General features: G+C 42.6%; 1 protein-coding gene across 5 annotated transcripts in view; it reads left to right on the top strand.

The window, feature by feature from the left end:
- CHD5 (chromodomain helicase DNA binding protein 5) overlaps positions 1-12,063 on the top strand; it is a 276,672-nt gene that overhangs the window by 18,030 nt on the left and 246,579 nt on the right. For all 5 annotated transcript variants that reach the window (XM_088447742.1, XM_088447741.1, XM_088447740.1 and 2 more), the window contains exon 2: positions 11,497-11,627. In XM_088447742.1, coding sequence (XP_088303868.1) covers positions 11,497-11,627 — 131 coding nt within the window. The remainder of the gene's footprint in view (positions 1-11,496; positions 11,628-12,063) is intronic.

The raw sequence follows: 12,063 nt of genomic DNA, 5'->3' as shown, positions 1-12,063 counted from the left end.
TAATTTGAGTGACAGAATGAGGCGTTTGTGGGTGGTAACAGGGGAAGGTGCTTGAAAACGGGGAGTGGAGATCCGAACGCAGGCGTGCCAAACGGTCAAAACGTCACTTGGTTGTCTTTTAGCCTGAACTGCTCGCAGTGATTGCGGGAAGTAAAACCTACCACAAGCACTGCGAGCAGTTCAGACGCCTTTCGATGTACTCGATTAATCTAATAGCGGAGATGAGGTATGATGCGAACGGCCAGGGGGCGTCTTTACAAAATAGCGAGCGCATGTTTCGTTTGCTCGCTCAGACATAGAGGCGTCAACAGACCGCAATGAGCGAGCGCTCAATTTAAATAGCCGGCCCCTTATTCTGAACGACCGTTCGCAAATAGCGTCCGGCTCTGAATCAGGCCCACAGTTTGGGCCAGACAATTAAAGTAAACCACCTGCAGTTGAGTTGCTAATATTGACATTCTATGATTATGAGACAATCATAACCATTATTTTACTTCTTAAAGGAAAGCAAATGGTTTTTTGTATACATGTATTAAAAAAAAAAAAAAAAAATAATGAAGTGCTGTCACTTAGATAAATAAGTTAATAAATTATGTACAATACAATATAAACATTAATTCTACACACCCGGTGTTAAAAGCAGTATAATAAAATATCAGTCTCAAAATAGACATAAAAACTCCACACAAATATAGCTGGAAACTTAATTGATTATTCTCATAGGGCCTGATTCAGCACGGATCGCAATTGCAAACGCGTATACAGATCGGCCAATGGTGCGTACTGCGCTTGTGGATGCACCACAGTGCGCGTGCACAGGTTGGCATTGCGATCGCACTGCGATTACGCACCCAGACAGGAATACATCGCATAGTGAGTGATGTGATGTCAGCGTTTGGGGGTGGTGACGGGGGAGTGGCCGGATAAACGCAGGGGTGCCTGTCCTTTTTAACGCTGTTGCATGGGCGCGCATAAATTAGCCACTGCGACGGCATACGCAGCTTGTGTACTCACTGCGTGCGACGACATTTGCAATTTCTGAGACAGGTCAGAGCTGCTGTACTTGTGCGTGAGAGGACGATGTTACTTGATGTTACCGATGTATACGCAGGGCTGCGAGGTCTTCTGGATGTGAGAGAGCGGTACTGGGCGTCTCTATGCTGGCTGAGCGGTTGCAGAGATTAGCATATTTTGCGTGCGATTATGCAGCCGCGATCGCAATAGCAATCCATGCTGAATCAGGCCCATAAACTAGAGTCCAGAAACAACTTGGAGACCTTCAATCAATATATTCCATATGGTTGTTAATAGGCTGTTAGTATTCTTGTCAGTGTTAGTAAATTGCACATAAGCCAATATTAGCATATGTCCAAAAGTAGAAGCTTCATTAATCCAAGCTTGAAGTTAATTACATATCTCCAAGCCATCCATATTAGCAAATGAGTCAGTCTCTATTAGATAGACTCACATAATGGAACTTCATTGGTCCAAACATGCAGTTAACATAAATATTCGATAAATAAGTCCGTCTCTGTAATTAGACTCACACATATAGCCACCGGGTTTCGCTCCAGGGTAATCAAATGAAATCTCTTACCTCCTGGCTGCTGGGATTCTTAGAACGCAGCCTTCCTATAATGCAGCCTTCCTATAACGCAGCCTTCCTATAACACCGACTTCCGATAAAGCAGCCTTCCGTTCCTATAACGCAGCCTTCCCTTCCTATAACGCAGCCTTTCTATAACGCAGCCTTCCTATAACACAGCCTTCCTATATAGCAGCCTTCCCTTCCTATAACGCAGCCTTCTTATAACACAGACTTCCGATAAAGCAGCCTTCCGTTCCTATAACGCAGCCTTCCCTTCCTATAACGCAGCCTTCCCTTCCTATAACGCAGCCTTTCTATAACGCAGCCTTCCTATAACACAGCCTTCCTATAACGCAGCCTTTCTATAACGCAGCCTTCCTATAACACAGCCTTCCTATAACGCAGCCTTCCCTTCCTATAACGCAGCCTTCCTATAATGCAGCCTTCCCTTCCTATAACGCAGCCTTTCTATAACGCAGCCTTCCCTTCCTATAACACAGCCTTCCTATAACACAGCCTTCCCTTCTTATAACGCAGCCTTTCTATAACACAGCCTTCCTATAACGCAGCCTTCCTTTCCTATGACACAGCCTTCCTATACCGCAGCCTTCCCTTCCTATAACACAGCCTTCCTATAACGCAGCCTTCCCTTCCTATAACGCAGCCTTCCCATAACGCAGCCTTCCCATAACGCAGCCTTCCTATAACGCAGCCTTCCTATAACGCAGCCTTCCCTTCCTATAACGCAGCCTTCCTATAACGCAGCCTTCCTATAACGCAGCCTTCCCTTCCTATGACACAGCCTTCCTATAACGCAGCCTTCCCTTCCTATAACACAGCCTTCCCATAACGCAGCCTTCCCATAACGCAGCCTTCCTATAACACAGCCTTCGTATAACGCGGCCTTCCCTTCCTATAACGCAGCCTTCCTATAACACAGCCTTCCTATAACGCAGCCTTTAGGAGGTTCCCTGTATTTCAAGCCTCTATATCAAATCTATAGGATTACTCAGCATTCCAAGGGGGCGGTTCAAATAGCATCGCGGGGATGTAGCTCCCGCGTTAAGTGCCCAGAGCTATTCAACTGACTGCATCACGTCTGGCACTTAACCCGGGAGATACACCTTACCGTGGCTAATAACCCGGGGCTTAGTCACGATAAACTTCATCTCCCGGGTGAAATGCCGGACACGATGCAATTACTGCACGCCGTAAGCGTGCGACTGGCCCTGAGGTTAGTACTAGTTAATGTGGATTTCTCATGACGGTGCTTTAAGAGCTAATTGCGAGTTTACTACGGGGGTAATTGGTACAGCTCTAAACCTAGCAACTACATCCCCATGATGCTAAGTGAACCGTCCCAAGTTTCCATCTCAATATTTACACCAACACAGTATATTACATTATATTTACCCCTACAGACAATAATCACATACATTTATATGATGTCGTCATTAATACATGATCACACTACTACTTATCCTACATAATGGTCCAATCATTACCGTCCCACAACACATTTATTTATAAAACACATCGCCAAAACTATCATTCATTTCGGAAAAAAAATCCGGGATAGAGACGAGGTGATTCCTGTTTCAAACTGAGCTGTAGAAATGAGAATTTGGCCCACAACATACCTATGGCGGTATGGGATTGATAATGGATGCAAGTGCAATAGTGCTACTTCAGGTGAGAGGGACACGTCAGTACCCAAAACCCTTAAAAGAGGATGTTCTATTTCCTTCCAAAAGAGGTCGAATTACCGGACAGTCCTAGAATATATGTATAATTTATGTAGCCTACCTGAAGTAGAGTACATGCGATTAAACAACTTAACAAATGTATAAACATGGCTGATACACTCTTACATCTTAAAGATTTTTCAAAACATATGTCCCCATTCCTCGGGTTCCTAGTGTAGGCCAAGATTGACTTCCCATTTGTTCTGGGCAGGAGTGTTATCAGACTAATAGGGGCATTCAATATGGGTGCGATAACTTCGTTTTTTACGTTAATATCGCACTTTTTAACTTTTTTGCGTTAATATCACTGGTTTTAGTTTTACACCGTATTCAATTTCAAAGACTTATCGCAGTTTTGAAAAGTCTTTGATAAAAAACGGTGATAACTTTTCACCATTGAATAGGTGTCGAAAAAAAGTGGAGAATTGGGGTTTAGGGTGCAGGCTTAAAAAAAATAGCCTGCACCCCTGAGATTGACATTTAAAAAACAACTGTGTCAAAAAAAGTTTAAAAAAAAAAATAGGGACACCCCAAAAAATTAATTTAAAAATTGGGGTGAAAAAAAAAAAATGGGAAAAAATTGTTTAACAATAGGGAAATAGGTTCAGGGCTATTCTGCAAGTATGCGGCAGGTGTTTTCTAGAATAGAATTATAGCGGCAGGTGCACAAATGCACACCAAAATATGCTAGTACCCATTTTCATGTACCCCAAATTTGATGGGACCACTTAAAAAATGAAAACAATAACCTAAGTGCTCTTCTGCATCACTTCTTCAATGTCGGGAAAAAAACACCTGCTGTGGCTATTTAAATCCCCGACTTTCAATTAAAGGCTAAAACGGGGGTACCCATAGTGTTCCCCCATGTTTTTACAACTTTAGGGGGGTCTTACAATTATTTTAAGGAAAAATTCGTAACTTTACGCAAATCCAACTTTGGAGTTTCCCGTTTTCGTTAATTTTATTTTGAATACGGGGATAAGCGGGAGCGCGCACCATACCTTTACGCAGAAAAAAACTCTGATATGAAACGTTAACTTCGCCAGGGAAGTTAACCTTTCATATTGAATACCCCTCTAAGGGGTCTATTTACTAAGCAGTGTTAGGAGACAGAGTGAAAAGTGATAAGAAAGTGAGAAGGTGCCAGCCAATCAGCTCCCAACTGTCATTTTTCAAACACAGCCTGTGAGATGACAGTTGGGAGCTGATTGGCTGGCACCTTATCACTTTTCACTCTGTCTCCTAACACTGCTTAGTAAATAGACCCCCTAAAGCATAGTTACCAAAAAACTGTCCCTTTGGGTTATCCCACCAGCTATAAAAAGATACATGCCATGATAAGTGGTGGGAAAATCCAAGAAAAGTGACCTAATATAGGATATGGTCAGATCTAAAGCTTCATCTGTAGGAATCTATAGGACTACCGGGAAGGTATAGAGTAACAAGGTGGTAAAGTGACCTAATATAGGATATGGTCAGATCTAAAGCTTCACCTGTAGGAATCTATAGGACTACCGGGAAGGTATAGAGTAACAAGGTGGTAAAGTGACCTAATATAGGATATGGTCAGATCTAAAGCTTCACCTGTAGGAATCTATAGGACTATCAGGAAGGTATAGAGTAACAAGATGGTAAAGTGACCTAAATGTGTTTTTTTGTAAATAAATCACTCAGAATTAGGATACCACAATGGGGCCAATGAGAAAGCACCATATCTGGGATTAAAAAAGAAATACTTTGAATGGCCAAATTAGAAAATGGGTGGGGGAAGGGATTGAAGAAGCTAGAGACAGCCCCATGCTTGCTGTAGGTAGGTGGGTGGGAGAATGGTACGGGAATGTACAGGGATCCACTACAAATCTTCTATAGGGAAACTCCAGTGCATATCACTTCCCAAGACTACCCATGGCTTAACACGAGGTAACCATAGCCAGTCACGTACCTGGCTAAGATGTGTAAAGAGTTGAAACTGTTCCATTTAAGAGACCCCCCTCCTCATCTCTGATTTGGGTAACATCATAATCTATCAGAATTTAAATGTGATTGCAATTATACATGTACTGAAACTGTAAGTTTGAAATATTTCCATATACATGTGTGTATTGTAGAGTACATGATGCGCACATGGGGGTTCTGTAACTGGAACCGATATCTCCAAAATGGGACATAGATTTTGAGAATTAAACCCAGTATACAGATAAAAGTAAATTGTTGATCAACTTTTAAAAAGAAAACAAAAAATGCCTCTATCTATCTATCTATCTATCTATCTATCTATCTATCTATCTATCTCATATCTATCTGTCTATCTATTTTTCTATCTATCTATCTATCTATCTATCTATCTATCTATCTATCTATCTATCTATCTATCTATCTCATATCTATCTCTCTATCTCATATCTATCTCTCTATCTCATCTCTCTATTTCATATCTATCTATCTATCTATCTATCTATCTATCTATCTATCTATCTATCTATCTATCTATCTATCTATCTATCTATCTGTCTCATATCTCTCTCTCTCTCTCTCTCTCTCTCTGTATACATACATACATACATACATACATACATACATACATACATACATACATACAGAATAATATGAGAGAGGATGGTGCTGTTACAACAATGAATGGTGAGTAATGAAGCAATACAGTACAGAGTGTTTTGTCACCATCAGTACTGGATGTGAGTCTCTGTAGCTGCCAAGGTAATGTGGGCTTTGTATTCAGTCTAGTCTGTGTCCCGGAGGAGCTGCAACATACGCATCATAAAATCTGATTACATTGTCTTCAGCTCCCCCTTGTTCCTCGTGCCTTGTCAGCTGACTATGACACAATATAATTCTACAGGGATCATAGTATCGGTATCAGAGTGTGGAGTAAATCATACAGCATAAATGGAATGTTTTTGTTCACATTTATATTATTGGGATATTATATATAGAAGATATATGGCAGTGTCAGAAATGGGATGATATGTGGCTTTGGTCACTTCCAGTGATTGTATTCAGTGCATACCTGCCAACTCTCTCTGATTGTTAGTGAGACTCCCTGAAATTGTAGCAATCTCCTGACTCCAAGAGTCTAGCAATCTCCCTGATTGCACCTTACCCCCATTATGATGCTGTTGTGTGTGTGTGTGTGTGTGTGTATATATATATATATATCAAGAAAGAAGAGAAAGGGCGCTCTAATGTACAAAATATAAAATATATTAAAATCCAAAATGTGTAAATAACACAAACTGAATAATTAAAAAATCAACAATTAATGCAGCAATGAAGCTACTTCAATGATCAGTCCTAGATGTCGACACAAAGGATGAATCTCCCTTTCGTTTCACAGAGAGTACATTTATTGAGTCCTTTGTTGATTTTTTAATTATTCAGTTTGTGTTATTAACACATTTTGTATTTTAATATATTTTATATTTTGTACATTTTACATTTTGTTTCCATTTCCCTCCATATCTGTCTAACAGAGATATTAGGTGAAAGGTGCAGCCATCCACTCCATTAGATTTAAGTGTTGGTTACATATCAGTATCATCAATAATCTTAGTGCAAATAATAGGGTATCTTTGTGTATGTATAAATATATATTTATATATGTGTATATATATATATATATATATATATATATATATATATATATATATATACTTTCAAATGGGATGATTATTATCATTTACCTGCACTGGCTATAAGGCACAGTGATCCCTATGGCTACATGCATTATTTGAAAAGTATCAGTGTGTTTTCATCAACTAGTAGATCTCACTAACTGCTTTTGGGCTCATTTACATTTGGATGTAAATCACATGTATGACACGCCTCTCAGATGTAGCAGTACACGCCCTTCACATGTATGACACGCCTCTCAGATGTAGCAGTACACGCCCACTTTACCGCCGCACTCATAGGTGCTGCTTTCACAATCTCCCTGAAATGCTTTTTCAAATGTGAGTCTGATTCAGCGGCGAGCTATAGCAGGGAAATGTATCAGGATATGAATCTGAATCATACTAGCCTACTTCAATGATGATGCTTGTGAACCTATTAGCTCAGCCTACAAGTAGATAGGTTAGAAACAACTTTAATTCTTTCTATTGCACCGATTTAAAACAGAAAAGTTATTGGCAAATTGTCAGCTAGTATTACATTAGGGATGTGGAGAAATACGTGTTTTGACTAGCCTTTTAAGGGTTAAGGGGCAAATGTATTAAGTAGTGATAACTCTGCAGATGTGCTATATCTTCCCACCTGGCCGGACCTAGAGGGGAAATGTATTAAGCCTTGGAGAGAGATAAAGTACCTATTTATCATTAAATATTTCAGGTTTATTCCCTAAAAACACCCGTTTTTGGGTGGATAACCACAAATATTTAGTATTACCCCCGTGTATGAAGGAGGGATGGCACCAGATATCTCCCTCCATTCCCGCCGGCAGCCGCAGCCCCCATAGGTTTCTATAGGGGATAAGATGTTGCAAGATTTACCAACTTCCCCACAGTTAACGCCATCTGAAGATGGCGCTAGCCTATTGTAGCCTATGGGCATCACTTCGCATAATTAGCCGGGAGAGGGTTAAGTAATACTTAATGCCTGTATAAGTATTTACATTCCATGTCACCTCCGAAGTCCGAACACTCTTTCCGGCGCATGCACCATTATGAGCAATAGGACAGCTTGCCTTTTCTCCCAGTTCTCATGCATGCATATTAGAAAACATAATATAACGCATTAGCATTAAGGGATGTAGTTATGAGGGACCCCGGTCTCAATACCGACACTGTAATTCCGGCAAGGGATTTAACATAGGCGTTGAAATACACACGCCCATGTTAATCCCGGCGCCGGAACGCCAAGGACACCGGACCGATCGTCCTCAGCCGGGGGTGAGTATACACTTAGCCGGGGATGAGGGATTAGGTTTAGGGACCCCCGGGGGAACTTAGGGTTAGCAACCCCCCCGGGGGAAGGTTAGGGTTAGGCCAGGGGAAGGGGGGTTAGGTTTAGGCACTAGGGGGGAAAGTTAGGGTTAGGCTAGGGGAAGGGCGGTTAGGTTTAGGCACTAGGGGGTAGGTTAGGGTTAGGCACCCCCTGGAAGGGTTAAGTTTAAAGTGCGGGGAGGGGGGGTTAGGTTTAGGCACTAACGGGGGGAGGTTAGGGTTAGGCACCCCTAAATGAGAGTTATGGTTAGGGGGGAGAGGGGTAGGGATAGTATACTTACCTGCGCTGTCGGGGTTTTCACCCATCTGGCTGCCGGCATCGGAATTTGAACGGCCGGGCTGACGTCCGGCGGTCACTCATACTGATTCCAGCATTAGGCTGATACGATACAGGGGAACAGAGGGCCTGATTCAGACCCGCTCGCAAGCGCATTGCGCTCGCAAGCGGGTCGATGGTGGCCCAGTGCACTCGCTCCGGGACTCACTACAAAAGGGGCGGCTCTCGATGTTGATTGACAGCTCGCCCCATCTTGTAGGCGTGGCGGTGGGGTGGCTTCACAAACGGAGGCGTTCCCATGCGAACCCCTGCCGTTTGTGGGCGTCCCCACTGACCTCACCAGTGACGTCAGTGAGAGGACTTCCGGCTCTATTTGAGCCAGAGGCTCTCTGGGGCTTGCGGCCACGAAACCCTACCACAAGGGTCTCGTCGCGAGCCCGATTGTCGCGATGGTCTTGACCATCGTGACCATCATCATGGCCGCTCGCTATAGCTGTGGGTGGTCACCCACAGCTATGCGAGCGGCCAAGAGGCCGCAACTAAAAAACCCTGCGCCCGTCCTGATTCAGAGCGAGTGCTTGCTTTTTGCGAGCGCCTCTGAATCAGGCCCAGAGATCGCCGGAGGGGTAATTTATCGTATACACCTCTCCTGTTACCCTCTTTTCATACATTGCAGCGCTAGGACATCCTGCGTCGCTGCGATAAGCGGAATGCATGATGTCTTTTATAGAATCTTGTTTGATTACATAAAATAACAATCAATACAGGGGGAAACCAATCACTATGCTGGCAGCATCTCCAATAGATACTTATAATACATGAGATACCATATTTTACTAATATATTGTATTACAGAATGTTTAGGCCAAATAAATGTACTGTAATAATAGATATATCAACGTATGGGTGGTTGATAAACTTTAAACATTGCAAAAGACAATAATAACAGTTGATTAGAATTTAAAAACTTAAAAAAGTGTTATGTATTTATTTAGTAAATGTCCTTATAGATTGTCATTATGTGCACTCTTATGCCTAATTGCCAAGTGATGTCAGTAGTAAATTGAAAAGCTTCCATCTCATTCATGCCTTGTGCCTCAATGATGGAATTGATAGGCTGCATTCTCGTTCATGCCTCGTGCTTCAGTGATGGCTATTGTACTTTGTAATTTGATAGGCTGCATTCTCATTCATGCCTCGTGCCTCAGTGATGGCTATTGTACTTTGTAAATTGATAGGCTGCATTCTCATTCATGCCTCGTGCCTCAGTGATGGCTATTGTACTTTGTAATTTGATAGGCTGCATTCTCATTCATGCCTCGTGCCTCAGTGATGGCTATTGTACTTTGTAATTTGATAGGCTGCATTCTCATTCATGCCTCGTGCCTCAGTGATGGCTATTGTACTTTGTAAATTGATAGGCTGCATTCTCATTCATGCCTCGTGCCTTAGTGATGGCCATTGTACTTTGTAATTTGATAGGCTGCATTCTCATTCATGCCTCGTGCCTCAGTGATCTCTATAGTACTTTGTGAATTGATAGGCTGCATTCTCATTCATGCCTCGTGCCTCAGTGATGGCTATTGTACTTTGTAATTTGATAGGCTGCATTCTCATTCATGCCTCGTGCCTCAGTGATGGCTGTTGTACTTTGTAATTTGATAGGCTGCATTCTCATTCTTGCCTCGTGCCTCAGTGATGGCTATAGTACTTTGTGTATTGATAGGCTGCATTCTCATTCATGCCTCGTGCCTCAGTGATGGCTATTGTACTTTGTGAATTGATAGGCTGCATTCTCATTCATGCCTCGTGCCTCAGTGATTGCCATTGTACTTTGTAATTTGATAGGCTGCATTCTCATTCATGCCTCGTGCCTCAGTGATGGCCATTGTACTTCGTAATTTGATAGGCTGCATTCTTATTCTTGCCTCGTGCCTCAGTGATGGCTGTAGTACTTTGTGACTTGATAGGCTGCATTCTCATTCATGCCTTGTGCCTCAGTGATGGCTATAGCGCTTTGTAATTTGATAGGCTGCATTGTCATTCATGCCTCATGCCTCAGTGATGGCTATAGTACTTTGTAATTTGATAGGCTGTATTCTCATTCATGCCTCGTGCCTCAGTGATGGCTATAGCACTTTGTGAATTGATAGGCTGCATTCATGCCTCGTGCCTCAGTGATGGCTCTAGTTCTTTGTGAATTCATAGGCTGCATTCTTATTCATGCCTCAGTGATGGCTCTAGTTCTTTGTGAATTGACAGGCTGCATTCTCATTCATGCCTCGTGCCTCAATGAATTGAAAGGCTGCATTCTCATTCATACCTCGCACCTCAGTGATGGCTCGGCTGCATTCTCATTCATACCTCGTGCCTCAGTGATGGCTCTAGTTCTTTGTGAATGGATAGGCTGCATTCTTGTTCATGCCTCGCGCCTCAGTGATGGCTCTAGTTTTTAGTGAATTGATAAACTGCAATCTAATTAATTTTGTTTCAGCTTGCAAAAAGTCTGCCCCCCACTATGCGTAGGTGACAGGTACACTGCGGTCTGTGAATATAAGATATAGGTCTCCTCCTAACCTGTTTGTGTCTGATGTCCTAGTGCTCAGACTGTAGCATATAATATGATAATGGATAAGAGGCGAGTAATGGCATACAGAATAATAACTAGGCAGTGGCTTGCCTTTCTCCTGCACTTTGTTACTGTCTGATGGCACTGACCTTTATTTGGAATATAGCTTTTGCGAAGTCACTTATGTTAAAATTCAAATAGTGGTGGTGGGGGTGGGGGTGGGGGGGGTTCAGTACAAGCTGAATTCCCCCCTACACCCCCCTACTTTTCCCACAGCTGCGATTCCAGTAAGTGGATATAACACTGGGATATAGTACTGAAGGGAGCCTCTGACATTCTGCTGTCTTCTGTTTATTTAGAGGAAGAAGACCGGACCATGGAAGCTATAGATGATTTCTTTTCTGAAGAACAAATCATTACGCAGAAGAAGAAGAAATCCAAAAAATCTAAAGAAAGCAAGGGGACCAAGACAAAGAGGAAGAAAAATGAGGTGAGAGGAAGGGGGGGCACGAGGGGTGCGTTCTTAGCGCTGCTCGTTGTATTTTGGGGAGAACCGTGCTGCTCTTCTCTTTGTTATATCTGGAAAATTGGAGCAGTGATTTGTTAGTTGCAGATTTTCATCCATGAAACGTATTTGAAGTCCCTCCAACATGTGTATGCGTGTATGAGATCTGGCACTTTATAAGGTATAGAAGATGTGCTGGATTCACACTTGTTAGCTCCGCCCACCTGCAATATGTATGTGCCCCCCGGATCAGCCCAGTGCGTGTTCTACCACTGACAAGCACCTGATTATCCCGTGAGGCTAGAAGAACGTTATTCTGTATGCATTGTCCGGGGGGGGGGGGGCGATTTTTTTTTTCCCCCCCATGCGCTTCACACTTCCTGTTGGTAAGGAAGTACATAGCAAGTGCATTTCTGAATGA

The sequence above is a fragment of the Taudactylus pleione genome, unplaced genomic scaffold (genome assembly GCF_031769625.1).
Source record: "Taudactylus pleione unplaced genomic scaffold, aTauple2 ptg000437l, whole genome shotgun sequence".
NCBI classification, from domain to species: domain Eukaryota; kingdom Metazoa; phylum Chordata; class Amphibia; order Anura; family Myobatrachidae; genus Taudactylus; species Taudactylus pleione.
This window is presented reverse-complemented; position numbering and strand designations above follow the sequence as displayed.